Raw genomic sequence first — 15,864 nt, 5'->3', positions numbered from 1 at the left:
TGTCTACGAAGCCTCTGTCTGTGTGTCTTTATTTCTCTCTCTCCATGAATTGAAATTGAATTGAGTTATCTTGCAGCTTCGAGGTTTCGATATTATCGAAAGCCAGGCAAGAATATGCGGAATATTTGTACTAGAAGGTGCAAGACTTGGGGATGGTCCATTGACTTGTATAGTGGACAAATATTTGCACTGGGGGACCACTTCCTTTTATAAGAGTATGCTTTAGCACGTTTTCTATCTTGGAGCTACTATCGGATAGTATCAGCAAGGATTTTATTGAAATAGTATCGATTGTTTTATTGAAAAATTATCGATGATTTAATGGCAATTTAAATTATTATAAAATATTTAGTATCGAATCATTATCATCACCATCATAGTTTTTTTTTTTTCAATTAATTGGAGTTGGTTACACGAATATTGCTTTGCCATTTTATTTTATTAAGGAAAAATATTTAGTATAAATATATTTATTAAATAGTAACCTAATATTCATACGGAAAAAAATACTTTGCAAGAGAAAATCCCATGTTCTTGGACTGTTGGATCTTCCATATTTCATGTTTTCCATAAAAAGGAAACTATTTTTAACATAGTCCTTTGAACAATTGTTTCATGCGGGATGGGCCGCATTTGTACAATATGCGCTCTAGAGGTATAAAGTATCCATCTCTATTCCTTTTATTAGCATAAAAAATAAATACATTCCATGCAGTCCTCCATATATAACAACTAGAAATCAATTATTAATCATTTTATACTGGTAAATCCATTTTCTGGAATTGGCACTTTAAATCAAATCTGATATTATCAGGAATATTAATTAATACAATATTGTCGGCAAGCTCTTTAATGTGGCAATAATTTCATACTATTGATGATAATCGTTAGCAACCCCTCTCTAAATTGTCCCAAGAAAATACAATAATTTCATATTATTGATGATAATCGTCAATAGGGGTGCTACTCTTTTTGTCTCTCTTTCAAGTTATTGAATTGACGAGCTTTGGGCTATCTAATTAGTGATTATTTACAAAGAAACTATTTATCTTGTATACATGGAGATCACAATCATTCTTATCTTTTAAATTTCAAAATGGGTGATTGTAAGAGTATCATTAAATAGACACAAAGTTTCAAAAAAATATTCTCAAACTTTATGACTCGTCTCAAGTCATCTAATTTGACATTTAATGAGTGAGAATGATTGTGATCTCCATATGCAAAAGATAAATAATTTTTTTGTAGACAATCCTATCGAATTAAGTATTAATAAGTTCGATTCTCTCTCTAATGCGTGAGTACATATGCACATGGGCTCGCACGCACGGTATTCACAAGCACATGCGGCATTAGTACATGAAAAAGGCAATGTAAACCTAGTATTTTTCTTCTTTTATGTTTTTTTGGTAAATCATCAGGATAAGCATCTTTAATGTGTGGTAGAAATGTACTCAACATAGAGAATCGATGTGAATAGTTGGTAGCATTTTTTACAACGAACTTTGATGTCGTGAGATAAAGGGTATTTTATGTTTTTTTTGGTAAATCATCAGGATAAGCATCTTTAATGTGTGGTAGAAATGTACTCAACATAGAGAGTCGATGTGAATAGTTGGTAGCATTTTTTACAAGGTTGAAAAAGCTTCCAATTGATCATCTTGACTACTAGATGTATGGATGTAAAAAAACAAAAAAAATAAATTTCAATACTTAGCTTGTAACTAGTTATCATGATCATCTATTTTTAAGATTTTCAAGCGTTTATAAATTTGCTCAATTTATATCATTTCTAAAATTTCAATTTCATAATTAGGGTTGAACATCAATTTTCAAACCATTATAATGTTTGACATTGAACGTAAATCTTCTTGCAAAATTTCCAGGTGCCGGTTACTTTTATAATATAAGTTGGGTAACCTTATACAAAACTCACCCATTAGAAAATGGTCCATATTTTAAGATATTCTATGGTAAGGTCTAAACTTTTTTTAGAGTTTCTTCTTTTATTCCTGTTTGAGATTCTAACTTAAAAACCACTCAACACACAAAAAATGTAAAGTGAAGTTGGACCTTGAACTGTTTTAAAAATAAATTAAAATAATAATAATAAAAGTAATAATTTAGACAGTTTGAAAATCCAACTTTTGAATAATCTAACCGACTTAAAAAGCATTGAGTTTTTGGATGTTGAAAGTTGGACATTTGGAATTGTCCAAACTTTGCTTCATCGTCTTTTTTGTTTTAGGGGTGGTTTTGGCAGCTTGATAGTTGGATTTGAAGCAAACACTTACTCGTTTGTGTTATGCGTGGTTTGAGAGTTGACCTTTTGAAATAGGGATAAATGGAAATAAAATATAATACTTTAGACTTTTAGGGCAAAAAATGTCATAAAATATGTATCATTTCAAATCCGTGTAGTTCTATAAAGCATCAATTTTTTAAACAATTAAAATATTGCACACCTCCAAACATTACTAAGATGTATTATTTTTAAGGTATACTTTTCTCTTATTTTCATAGATCTCGAGGTTAAAATAATCAATTGGAGGATTTCCATGCATAGCCAATTGGAGGATTTATTTGAGTTTTTACTGTAAAGGGAGTAAGAAATCCATGCATAGCCAAAAGCATTAGGACGTAAAAAATTTTAACGTGACGCAACACCATGAAACCCTGGTCAAGTCCTTTTCACTACATTTATCATGTATCAGCCGCCCTATCACATCTTTGAAGCGCTGGGGATCCAACTGAGACTCTCCCCTCTATATAACTCTTTATCTCCTATCACACTTTTATTAAAGCACTATTCTTAGTGTACTTGAATAGCTCTCTCTCTCTCTCTCTATCTAGAGAAGTAAGAATTTGTGATTCGCTTCATCTCTCTCTCTATAGTAATAGTTTGTACTAGGAGGCAGTATGGGCATTAGTTATTGCATCTTTGTTGTGGCCTTTCTGTATACGGGGGCCATGGCCTATGCAAATCTCTCTCCAAATTTCTATGCATCTTCATGCCCTGATCTACTCTCTACAGTTCAAGATGTGGTCTGCGATGCTGTGAGCAAGGAAACGCGTGCTGCTGCATCTTTGCTTCGCCTCCATTTCCACGATTGTTTTGTCCAAGCAAGTTACTTTACCCTTTTATATTATGTGTGTTTTTGGTAACTTTTGCTGCCGTCTTCTTTCAAAATGGCATGATTTTCCTTCTGTTTCTAATTATTGTTGTGGTTTCTTTTCAATGTCTAATACCGTTTAAGGGGTTTAAACGATTTACAAAACCATTAAAGAAGTCCCCATTGATTTTGATTTTGGAGGGAATATTAATTTCATTATACTTGAGTACCTCATCATTGCCAAATGCCTAATTGCTACCTCATCATTGCCAAATGCCTAATTGCTCCTCTCCAAGTGGATAATTCTAAACTAATTCAGGCATTTTAGTAATTCAACTCACCAGCCAAATAATGAGGGTGGGTCAATGTAGTGAATTTTCCCTACTTTTTCTAGATTCACCACTCTGAATGTAAGCAAATTAAGCATTTTAAAATATTTTTTGAGAAGATACTTAGGTGAAATGAAAACTAGAAGGTCAAAAATCTAACATTAATTGCCAACTTTTGAACCCCCATGGTTTTTTTAGGAGTTTGAACCCTTAAATTATATTTCCACAAAACAATTTCCATAAAATTTTCCAAGAGTTCTGTTTTTATTTGGTAAACGAACTTCCCAAGAGTTCTACATCCAATTTAGATTCGATCTTGGTCCCCTATAGTTTTGTATGAGGTTTTGTAAAATTTAAGGTTTATTTTTAATAATTTTTTAAAAAATAATTTCATAATTTCTCAAAAAAAAAAAACCACTAAAATTTATACCCAAAGGTCTTCCTGTTCCTCTAATTTCTCAAATTCAAATGAGTTCGCTTTCTAGCTGACCACTAAGGAAGCATCTTAACACGTGCAATATAAGATGCACGAGTACGAAAGCAATAAAATAAATAAAGCAAAGTCGAATTTAGGCCACCCATTCAATATCACAATTCTTTCATTTAATTTATAAGAAGACCATGGGAGTTTAATCTCCTTAAATAAATTTAATGTAATTTGTATGAACAGGGCTGTGATGCGTCCGTACTGCTTGACGACACTTCAACATTTACTGGAGAGAAGACCGCGCGTCCAAATGCGGGTTCACTGCGCAGGTTCGACATTATTGATGAGATAAAAAAGCAGGTGGAATGCATCTGCCCTGGTGTCGTCTCTTGTGCTGATATACTCGCCCTTGCTGCACGTGACTCTGTAGTTGCGGTAAGATAAATGCAAGAGAGGGAGATCCCTATTTCAATAGACATTGGTTGAAATTATCATTTTTTGAGATTTTTAGTCCGAAAAATATATTTTTCATATTGGAGAATTAAAAAAATAAATAAATAAATAAATAAGACGGTTTTTTTTCGGTACAAGGATGTCAAAATCAACCTAGGTAATTGGTTGAAAAAGTTTATATAAGGTTGTGACTTTAAAATGTAGAATTACATATGGACCTCAAAAATCTATAGGAAATGATTGTTTTAATATTGAAAAAGTTTTTAATAGATGATCTCGACATTGAGATGTATGAATATGAAAAAAAAAAAGATTTTGAATCTTAGTACACCTTGCAATATATTATCTAGAACATCTATTTTCAAAATTTCCATATGTTTACTAATCTATTTGATTTTAGCTATTTTTGGAGTTTAAAATTTTATAGTTAGATTTAAAAATAGATTTCAGATAATCCAAAAAAAGTTTTTACACCAAAATTACATGTTACGATAAAATTTGGAGGTGTACCTTAATTGGATTGTTTAAAGTTACAACCTTATAGAAACCACACCCTTATCTAAATTTGCAAACATTTTATTAGTTTAACAAAATACTCCAAATATAGTTATTAGAACTTATTTTGAAAAATTAGAATTTTACGGATATGCTTAATAGGTGCATGGCTAAGATGTTTTAGTCAGAGAAATTTAGTTTGATGCTGTCAAAAAAAAATAGGGTAAAAATAAGACAAAGGGAAGGCAATCGTTAGTCATGTCCCTCGGCTTTTGTGCCCTTGACCTCGATGACAACTCATAATTCCCCTGTTTGTCTCGTTTCACGGCCAAAAGCAACATCATCATCGTCTAAATTTTTCTCAATTAATTGGGTTGGTAAAAATAACAAAACACAGTAAATATTTCCAATAAATAATATGATGGAAATATAACAAAAAGATCTCAGTTTTGAATATGTTTTGCATCGAACCCGATTCGTCAAATAACAATATATTTTCTTTAATTCATAGGTTTTCAACAAATCTCGAAAAATATTAACAACGATGCAAAATTTACTTTTGATACAAAGTGGTCCCCGTTATCAGGGACCGTTAAATTTGAAATCGGATGGTCAAGGATGTGTCATTGTATAGGCACAATTTTGTAACATTTTTTCGAATTTTGTAACACACTTTCATCTATGAATTTCACGTTTAATGGATAAAAGTGAATGTGACTTCCTTGTATTAAAAATTAATGGTATCATAGCATACAATCTCATAAACTAATAACTAGCTTATGTCTCGTGTTGCAAGAAGTTAAACGTTTATCTTAATTTTTTTATATTTTAATGATGAATATTTTTGTTCTAATTTTAATTTTATCTAAGTTATGAAAAAAATAAGAAATTTGGTATTCAATTATTGTTAAAATATCTTATATATATATATATATATATATATATATATATATATAAGAAAATACTGAGATTAGCCCACAAGCTCATATGAACATATGTGTTCATATGAGCCCAACGGTTCAGATTGAATCTAGGCTAATATGACGGTCACGACCTTATTTCGTATTTAAATTTTATTTCTTTTTTTATGAATCCAAATAATTTAAAACTTTAAAATACGAGTAATTTTTGTTTTGAAATTAGCTAAAGCCAATCTATATCCATATTATTACATGACAATATAGGGGAGCTTGATTTTGAAATTTCTTGCCATTACTACTTTTCCGCTCCAATATTCCTAACGCTTTAGGAAAACATGACATGAGAATCATACCATATCTTATTTTCGCACATCATAATTTATTTTTTGAGTTTTTTTTTATTGACGAATTTATGCCATGATAAAACAATCAATCTTTTAGCTATTCTCAAAAAGAATTTCCAATTTCTGACATCTATTTTTTCAAGATTTTAATATTTGAAATTCGGGTGTGGTTTCTATAAGGTTGCAATTTAAACAATTCAATTAAGGCACACCTCCACATTTTATCATAACATGTAATTTTGATGTTAAAAATTCTTAGGATTATTTAAAAATCTATTTTCATATCTAATTATAAAATTTTGAACGCCAACAATGATTAAAATCAAGTAGATATGTAAACATATGGAAATCTTGAAAATTGACGGTCTAAATAATGTGTTGCAAGATGCACTATTTTTAGGACTCACAATCTTTTTTTTTTGTTTTTTCATATTCATACATCTCGATGTCAAGATGATCTATTAGAAGATTTTTCTACATTAAAACAACATTCTCCGATAGATTTTTAGGTGCATCTATAATTCTACATTTTAAGGTTGCAACCTTATGTAAACTTTTTTCTTTAAATTATAGTATTGGCTTTTTTAAAATCATTGTTTCCATTTGGCAAAATTTTAAAACTTTTAAGAAATAAGTCTTAGTTTATGTACAAATTTGAGAGAAAAATCTAGGAAATTTCTGGAGTTAGAGTGATAAATTTATTTATTAATGTGCTTATAAATAAAGATTGAGAACGATATGTGACAAGGGTTATGATGTAATAAATCCTTAGAGTACTTGTAGACAAATTTTAGAAAAACTAGAGAAAAAAAAATAGACATGGAGAAATTAAAATTCAAACTTCTCCCTATTCACCGTGGTGATAATTGATAGATGGCTATTACTTTTGGTAAACTTATTTATCCTTCGAGTCTAAATAAATTTACTTGTGAAAACTGACTTTTGAAAGATTATAGATAGAAACTCATGTTGCCGACAAAAATTTTTAGGTGAAGAATCTACTGATAATTTTTCCATATTTTAAATTTAAAATATTTGTCACTATAGTTGGGTCCATTGTTTCAAACCCTAGATCATTGTGGTGGATTATTCACCCCATAGATCCCTATCAGATTGCAAATATTAAAAAACAAATATATGAGATAAAATAAAGAATAAAATTGGGATTTGTGGGGTGAGATTTAAAAACCATTAGATGCGGGACACGTCAACTATCCTTGGAAGTTACATAAGAGGATTTTTGGATTCAAAAGTTTGTATTCTATTGATAATTATCAAATAATGATCATTTTAAAAGTAAAAAAAAAAAAAAAATTTGAATTCCTTAATGCTTGGATTTTGCTATCCAAAATGTGGACTGTATTCAATTTTAGGATGTTACCTTTTTAGGCTCCTATAGAGTGCATTTGAAATTATGTTTTCATAAAGTTGGTCACTAAGTTGAAGATGATACATCTAAAAAATTTGGGGTCCTAAAACAAATCATTTTAAGATTAGGAATTACTGAAACAGACAACATCAGAACTTCCACGCATCTTGTTTGGAGAGAGAGAGGAAAACACAATAAAAAGAAGCACTCTAAAAAGAATTAAATGCAGAAATATACCTTAGAAATTTTCAAGTTGGTTGTACAACTTGGTAACAAAATTTCTAAAAAAGTCTAAAAAATAAAATATAGTGGATTGATTTATAATCTTTTTAAATATGATTTGAATGTATTTGACAAAGATTGATGAGTATCTTTTTCCATAATCACTATTTTTGTATTTTTCTCTTTTTTAATTTTTTTTTTAGATATTCCAAATTGTAAATTGATTTTTTTCAATCTTTTTTTCTCTACATTTTTAAGGTTGCTTTGACTTTTCAAGGTTTTTACTTTTAAAATTTCTCATGTTCTTTTAATATTTTAGGGCCAAAAGTTCATGTGCTGGACTCTGATTGGCCAAGTAACAACTCGCCTCCAGGCGAGTCCCAGCACAATGCTCTAAATTAAAAAAAGATTTATAGCACAAAACATGCTCCAAATCAATTCCCCATCCACCACTGACATTAGATGGACCATCAGATCTAGGATGGTTCAAGAGTTCAAATTAATTTTTTCTCCCAAAATTTGACTAAATCGGGAGATTTTTTAAAGTTCTACTCATAAAAACCAAAGTTAGTACCTAAACCGCAGTACCGAATTTGACAGTTTGGTTCCTCAGGACCAACATTTATGCAAAAGTGGGAAACCAAAACCATAATGAACTGTTGTAGACCATATATAATGTTCTATTCCTAAGCAATAAATGAGGCTAACAGAATAAATGTGTGTTTTTTAATGATTAAGTTAGGTGGGCCTACATGGACAGTGCCTCTAGGCAGGCGTGACTCAAAAACTGCAAGTCTGAGGTTGGCCAACAGTGATATCGCACCAGGGTCCTTCAATCTCGGTCAACTTATTTCAAATTTCGCTAAACAAGGGCTTAATCTAAAAGATTTGGTGGTTTTATCAGGTGCTAATTCTTTCTCTTTCTTTTTTTTTTTCTCGATGAGTAAGTGAAGAAAGGTCCCTTACGGTTGGTAGAAATTGAGCCTACGACGTAGCGTTGTAAATCATCAAGCGCTAATCAATTAAGCCCAAGCTCTTTTCTTAAAATTTTTAGGCATTTCAGTGGGGAAGACATGCCCCTGTTCATTTTTTTTAAAATAATTTAGGATTTTTTTAAAAAATTATCAATGGAAATGAAAACAACGACATGGTGACTGAGAACTTCCTTCTCTTCTTGCCATTCAAATATTGCATTTGCTAAAGCTTTCAAGATTTTTACAAATTTGGCATTTAATTGCGGCTTAGTGGCTTTTTTGTCGATTCAGGCGAAGAAGATCAAGCATTAGAACTTTGAATTTTGTCCCAAAAAACCCTTACAAATTAACTTAGCATTGTACCCTAGGCTAAAATTTTGTTCTAGACATTAGTTTGTGTTCAGGGAGGTCAAGGGTTAAAGTCCTTGAAGTTAGTCTTAAAAAAGCCCAAAAAGGCTGATGTAGCCTCTTTCTCTTTTTCTTTTTTCTTTTTTTTTTTGGTTTTTTAACTCAAAATTTGTATTTTATTCTTTATTACCTACTATACGCCTATGCAAAAAAAAGTTACCAATAAGGGTATCAAGTATCTAAAATATCTATATTAAAGAATTACTCAACGAGATGGAATAAGCTAACAAAACCCGCTATGAAAGTTTTTCAACAACCATAGTGCTCTTCCTATCACAGGGGCTCATACAATTGGTCTAGCTCGATGCGTCACTTTCCGAGGCCGAATCTATAATGACACCAACATAAACCCGTCTTTTGCAAGGGCCCTGCAACGGAAGTGCCCACGAGTCGGGAACAACAACACTCTTCAACAACTCGACCTCGTGACACCAGACATATTCGATAACTCGTATTATAAGAATTTACAGTGCTTGAAGGGGCTTCTCCACTCTGACCAAGCACTCCTCAATGGAGGTTCTGCAGATTCTCTAAGCAAAACCTATGCTGCTGACACTAAAACTTTCTTTGCAGATTTTGCGCAATCTATGATTAAGATGGGGAACATTAAGGTTCTCACAGGTTCTCAGGGTGAGGTTAGGACCAATTGCAGGAAGGTCAATTGATAAATGGGATATTTATGATAAGTTATTTGCCCAAACAAACTATTTATGATGAATGGAAAAATAAAGAGCTAATGGGCACATGTGTTGCCCTGGGTTTGTGAATGTTGTGCTATATTACTGTCAGGTGCAAAAACAAAGAGCCAAAGGGCTCATGTTTTGCCCTGGATTTGTGAATGTTGTACTGTAATACTGTCAAGTGCGAATTGCTCTAGTAGAATTGCAAATGGTGTTTTTATTAATGTTTGTGTTACAAATTTCGGTGGGTTCTCTAAGAGACTCAAATATAAACATAGTTATTGGAGTATTCAATTTGATTAATCTGCATGGATATGCAAGTGCACAGCTGTTGTTTGATATTGTCCTTGTGACATATGAATTGTGACTTATGAAGGTGGTCAGGGCACTATTTTGATAATAAAGCTAAGAAGGATTTATGAATTCTTCTTTTTTGGCAATTTTTAGAGCATAATACTTATTAGTGTTTCAGAACTCGATCTAGTAACTTGGCCTTGGCCTATGGCCGAGGTGAGTTCTAGATGCCACCTCAGGCCTTTCTTAAAATGATTAAAAATGCGAATTTTTGTTAAAAAAAATCTTAACTTCAATGACTTAAGAAATACATTTTTGGATAATTTATATTGTTTTTATGATCATTTGGGAAGTTTTGCTTCGACAAGCTCCAATTTTTATTTTTTCATTTGTATATATATTTTTGAATATTTGAAGATATAAAACAAAATGTAGAATAATCGGTCTTATATGTACTTTTTTGGACATATGTGGACTTCTAATGAATTCTATTACTTATTTTATATTTTTCTGAATTTTAATGATTTTTAACTATTTTTTATACTTTCAATTTTTAGCATGTTTTTGAGTTGTGCACCACTCATAATGGACTCGGCTCGGCCAAAAGTTATTCGGCTTGGGCCATGGCCAAGTACCTGGCCAAGTCGAGCTAAAACCACATTGACATTTCTAATGGACAAAATGTAGCGATTTGGTTGCTCCAAAGAAAGAAGAACGAGCAAAGAAATCTTGAACATGACTTGTTTCAATTTCCTGTTAGCTGCAAATCATCCTAAACAAGAATGATCCAAAAACACTTGTAAATACATGACACCACATAATAGGCAGCAATAAAACACGCACACAAACAATGTATCTCTAAAATGCAAACACATTCACACACCCGCAATTTCTCTAAGCCATAGCAGTGCAAAGATCAAATGGGTTACTGAACAACACTTTAAGCTTCACAACGTTCTTGATCCCTCAGTTTGGTTTCCGACAGTTCACACGAACCTCGCCTTGGGAGCCAGTGAGAACCCCCAAATTCCCCAACCTCATCATCGAGTCTGAAAAATCCGAAAAGAACGCTCTCCAATCCCTGCTATATTGCCACACCAACGAATCGGTTGGACCTCGACTACCATTGAAGAGCTCTTGGTCTGAGTGAAGTAGACCCCTGTTATTTACTAATTCACCAAAGAAGCTGTTATCAAATCGATTGGATGATAGGGTGTCGAGGGCCGCAAGGCTGTCGTCCCCTCCGGATTGTGGGCATGATCTCTGTCGGAATGCGGCATAGAGTGGATGGATGTTGGATTCGTTGAAGATGCGATCTCTAAAGAACAAGCACCTCGAGAATCCGATGGTGTGGGCGCCTAGTAATGCGACGAGGTCTCGCACGCTTAGCCCGTGTGATTGGAAGTTGGAGATTAGAACTGGGAGATCATCAAAAGGGGATGCTAGCTGTGTGTTTGCATCATCCTTGCTAGCCGTTCTCGAGTCCCTCCTCCCTAGTGCCACATCCCAAAATGGCCCTCCCAACTACAACCATTACCATTACCATTATTTTACTCGAAATGCCCATATCAACTGTACACATTAAAAAACAAATACTGATTTGATATTAAAGCATGGATAATTATAATGACCAAGGCCTTTGGGTGAAAAATAAGAGTTGAGAGAAACATGGTCTCCACTTTAAATCCTCACCAGGTTCCCAAATAGTTCATGCCAAAAGATTTTATATGGGTGTGGGAGGGAGTATATTGTAGGTTCTTCCTCGGTTAAAACCCAGTATAGGAGTAATTAAGGACCCCAAATTTAGGGATGTAATCTCTTCAACCCGCACACTAAGTTCAGTAAAAGAAAATTCCAAAGAAGAAAAATCTCTAGACTGGACATAAACCGTCCAATTTTTGAAGGGTGAGTGTCAAAATGCTCAAAATTCCAAATCTTTTTCTTTTAAAAATAATCATGCATTATTCTTAGGTGGTTCACAAAATTTATACCTCCCAACGGATCTTTTGACTAATGGAGTAAATGCCCAGTATGGTCCCATTAGCGCATAATATCACGCTGGGGAATTGACTTTTGTTTTGTTTTTTCTCATGGGGCCATGGGATATGCTTTCTTTGTACACGTAAGAGGGAAAGTTTTCCAGCTTTATTTAACTGTAAATGGATATAAGTTAAAACTAATGAAGTACAGTATGCCCTTTTGGCTCTTGGTAGCAAGTTAGATTTGTACAATTTTGCCAGCGCGTGAAGGAGAAAAGAAATGCCGTTCACAAAGTGTCGGCTATGTTTTGGGTTTTCCAACTAAGACACATCATAATGATCCTTTGAGTTTTTAGAGAGAAAAAGTTGAGGAATGATCCTCCTCTCCCACCCTTGTGATGGACCCGTCGTACAAATCTTTAGAAAAGTATGGCACATGGACCGGTGGGGGTCCTATAGGATCATTATTCGAAAAAAAAATTTTAAAAAAATATTCCCACTTAATATGAGAAAAAAAGTATAAAAAAATAGTTAAAAAAAGTTCCTATGATTTATGTTGGGAGAATATGAAGTGACCCCATTTAATAAACCCAATGGTATATATGGAATAGGGGCGGATATGATGGCCACAACTTCATTTCATAATTTAATATTTTTTATATACATAAAATTATAATTTATTATTTTTTATACATATAAAATTTGAAGCGTCCATTATTCTTATCAAGGGTCACCTAATAAATATATTAAAAAATAATTCATAAAAATAAATTGATCAAAATGCCCTGAAAAGTTTCAGGGGTATTTTAGTTAATTTAATTGTTACAAATTATTTTTTTGATATTTTTATTAGATTATCCTATTTTTAAATAATAGATACTTAAAATTTCAAGTGATTTGAATTAGTAAAAAAAAATAAAAATAAAAATATGAAATGCAATCGTGAATATTGGATCGGCTCATATTTAATCCAGACCATTGGGCTTACATTGTAGTTATCAATTAGTGGGCTAACCACATCTTTTCCTATTTATGTTATTTAAAACCTATTTAATGTTTCTGATATTATATTTATACACTTTTTTTTTTTGTAAATTTTTTAAAATTACCAATTTTCTTGTATTTTTTTGTTTCTAGTATCCAAAACTTTTATCAAATAATGAAAATCTGAAAATCCTTTGGGAATCTATGAGTTCCACATCAAATATTGTGCTTTGGGCAAAAAATATTTTTTGGATTTTCAATGTTCAAAAATTTTAAAAAACTTTACATGGTGAAAATCCAAAAGTTCCTCTAGAATTGATCAGTCCTAGATCAAATATTGTGCTTTGGGCCCAAATATTTTTGGATTTTCAATAATCAATTTTTTTAAATTTTTTTTTCAGATGGTGAAAACCCAAAATTTTTGAAAACAGGTGTCCTGAAATAGTTGTTGCGCTCTGGCCCAGAAAGGGCAAAGAGTTTTAATTTTGGGATATCTAAAAACTTTTAGACTTTAAATATCTGAAAAATGGGTAATGAATATAAATTTTAAAATTTGGTGGGAATTTTTAAAAAACACAAACAAAGGGGATATGTGCGTAATTTCTAAAGTTTATACGTAAAAAGTAAAATCGCACCTCAAAACCCCACCATAATTAGAAAAAATCTTAAATTGAATATCTAAATTTTTACAACTATCCATTTGAAATGAAAAGGATTTTAAGCCTTAAAATTGGAGTATTTTATTACACGTTATGCAAATTATAAATCCCTCAAATCTACACAATTTTTTAAACTTCATATTCATAGTGACACGTCAAATAGATTTTCAAGCCATCGAAGAGTTCCAGTTGCGAGTAGTACATTTTTTTGAGGGTTTTAATGTGGGGATGCAATTTTTTTAAATAAGCCATACGCTTTATGAAAACAAAGTAACGCCTCACTTCTAATCCACATCCAAAAAGCACTTTGCCGTCGAAAATCTTCATGATAGTTTTCAAATCAATTTCCAACAACAATTACCAAATTTAAAGCTAAAAAAATGGTATAGATCTTGTAAATATGTGTATACTTATTTTTAAATCAAATAGATGGTCTACATAACGTGTTACAATAGAGAATATTTTTTATTTTTTTCATAACGATAATGATTAAGATCGAAGTAATCGATTTGAAAGTTTTTGATCGAGAATGAAAGTTTTTGATCGAGAACTGCAAGTTTTAGATAAGTTTTAAAGTAAGGCTTACAACTCTATCATAATGTTTTCCACTATGCGACTTTTGCTTTTAACAACGAGGAATTGTCCTTGAGTCATGCTGATGATATCACTGAGCCCCAGCTAAAGTCTAATCTTCCATTCTCATTTAATGCAATTTAAAACTATTAGCTATTTCAAAATAAGTGGGAGTTCGTTATCCCCGTTGAATTAGAAAAAACAGAAAAAAAGAACACACCCTATTAATAAAAGGAAAAGGTTTACATAGAGTCAAGGCTCTAAAGAATCAAATTAGAGCCAATCTCAAAATAGAAGAGGTTATTTTGATGCTCAAAGATCATCAAATTGATCATCTTGACATCAAGATACATGAACAAGAGAAAAAATGGATTTTAACAATGCATCTTGTAACACATTTTTGAATTGTCAATTTTCAATATTTTTAAGTTTTTATAGATTTGCTATTTTTAAAGATTTCAATTTTGTAATTAATATAAAAATATATTTTAGGGCTATTACAAAAATTTCTAATATTAAAACCACATTTATTGACACTATTAGATGGTGCACTTTATTTTGATTGTTTAGAGCCTCGGCTCTATAAAAACTGCACCCTATGATAAATAACTGCCTTTTATTTGTAAGAGAAATGCCGACCTTTAATGCAACGGCAAGCCATGGTTTTGAGGAAAAAGCAAAAAAGGTATCCCACTTTCGCTTTGAGCACGTCAGTCAGGTAGGCCAGGTAATGGACTTGGCCTGGAGCCAGATGAGGTACAAGGCCATGGCCTGGTCCCAGCGCTCATGGAGACAACTGATGGTGACTACATGGCCTTCGCTTGTGATTTGGGCTAAGGCCGGGACCAGGCAATAGGTCGAGCCCATCTCCAGCCCCTTTTTAGGGTATTTCAAAATGGAAAATTGTCTCATGCGGGTTGAACCACATTTCTACATATGCGGTCCAGAAAGTGTAAAGCATCCGTATTAAAGATGTATGCGAGTAGGTGCTCCATCTAAATATAATAAAAACTAATGATCCAAATGTTTTCTTATTAGAATTATTATTTCTAATTTTTAATTTTTAATTTTTTTTTCATATTCATGAACTTCATATTAGAGATTATATGTTGTTAAAAATTAAGTCTTAAAATCTATCTCAAAAATAGATTTATTAAGAGCCCCCCATTTCTACATATGGGGGCTTGGTCGCTTACTAACCGGGTCCTTTCAAAATATAAACTTCCAAAACTGAATGACACCTTAACTAGGGTAACCGTAACTCATCAATACACAGATCAACCAAGGCCAAACTCATTAAAACGACCTTTAAAAAGTTTTAGATGTACTAAAAGTTTTTAAAATACTTATTCGTGCATGTATATTAAAATGAAGTCAGATTATCAAATAATTTGGATTTTTAATTTAGCCAAAAAAAAAAAAAAAAGGCACAAATTGTTTTAATTTTAATAAAAGTTTAATTAAAAAAATTGTAGTTTATATATATTTCTATATAATCCATATAGTCTGACATAAGATAAATATTATTTAGTATATAGCCTAGGCCAAGTTGATCCGGTCCTTAACCCCAAACCCAGCCTAGCGACCGGGTCTGGGTCGATTACAGGCTAGGCTAGGGCGTCTGAGCCTAGTCGTATAGGC

At 32.2% G+C, this 15,864-nt stretch overlaps 1 protein-coding gene and 1 pseudogene across 2 annotated transcripts in view; one reads left to right on the top strand and one right to left on the bottom strand.

Annotated features, from left to right (window-relative positions):
- The first annotated feature begins 2,800 nt into the window (after positions 1-2,800).
- LOC18431008 (cationic peroxidase 1) lies at positions 2,801-9,958 on the top strand. The gene is made up of 4 exons (XM_006841140.4): positions 2,801-3,123; positions 4,113-4,304; positions 8,411-8,576; positions 9,334-9,958. The coding sequence occupies exons 1-4, from the start codon at positions 2,920-2,922 to the stop codon at positions 9,717-9,719; spliced, it is 948 nt and encodes a 315-aa protein (XP_006841203.2). The 5' UTR covers positions 2,801-2,919; the 3' UTR covers positions 9,720-9,958.
- Positions 9,959-10,751: 793 nt separating this feature from the next.
- Positions 10,752-15,864, bottom strand: part of LOC18430017 (peroxidase P7-like) — a 55,638-nt pseudogene continuing 50,525 nt past the window's right edge. The window contains exon 6 of the transcript XR_016061750.1: positions 10,752-11,143. The product of XR_016061750.1 is annotated as a peroxidase P7-like (transcript). The remainder of the gene's footprint in view (positions 11,144-15,864) is intronic.

Source organism: Amborella trichopoda, chromosome 8, assembly GCF_054954075.1.
Source record: "Amborella trichopoda isolate Santa Cruz 75 chromosome 8, AtrichopodaSantaCruz75HAP2 v2.0, whole genome shotgun sequence".
In the NCBI taxonomy this organism is placed as follows: Eukaryota; Viridiplantae; Streptophyta; class Magnoliopsida; order Amborellales; family Amborellaceae; genus Amborella; species Amborella trichopoda.
The sequence above is the reverse complement of the archived record's forward strand: the minus strand, read 5'-3'. Positions and strand labels throughout refer to the sequence as shown.

Bases quoted from the DNA above. Each gene is read 5' to 3' on its own strand.
- LOC18431008 (XM_006841140.4), top strand. From the start codon at position 2,920: ATGGGCATTAGTTATTGCATCTTTGTTGTGGCCTTTCTGTATACGGGG. The intron at 3,124-4,112 runs GCAAGTTACTTT...TTGTATGAACAG, and splicing joins TCCACGATTGTTTTGTCCAA to GGCTGTGATGCGTCCGTACT. The intron at 8,577-9,333 runs GTGCTAATTCTT...TTCCTATCACAG, and splicing joins AGATTTGGTGGTTTTATCAG to GGGCTCATACAATTGGTCTA.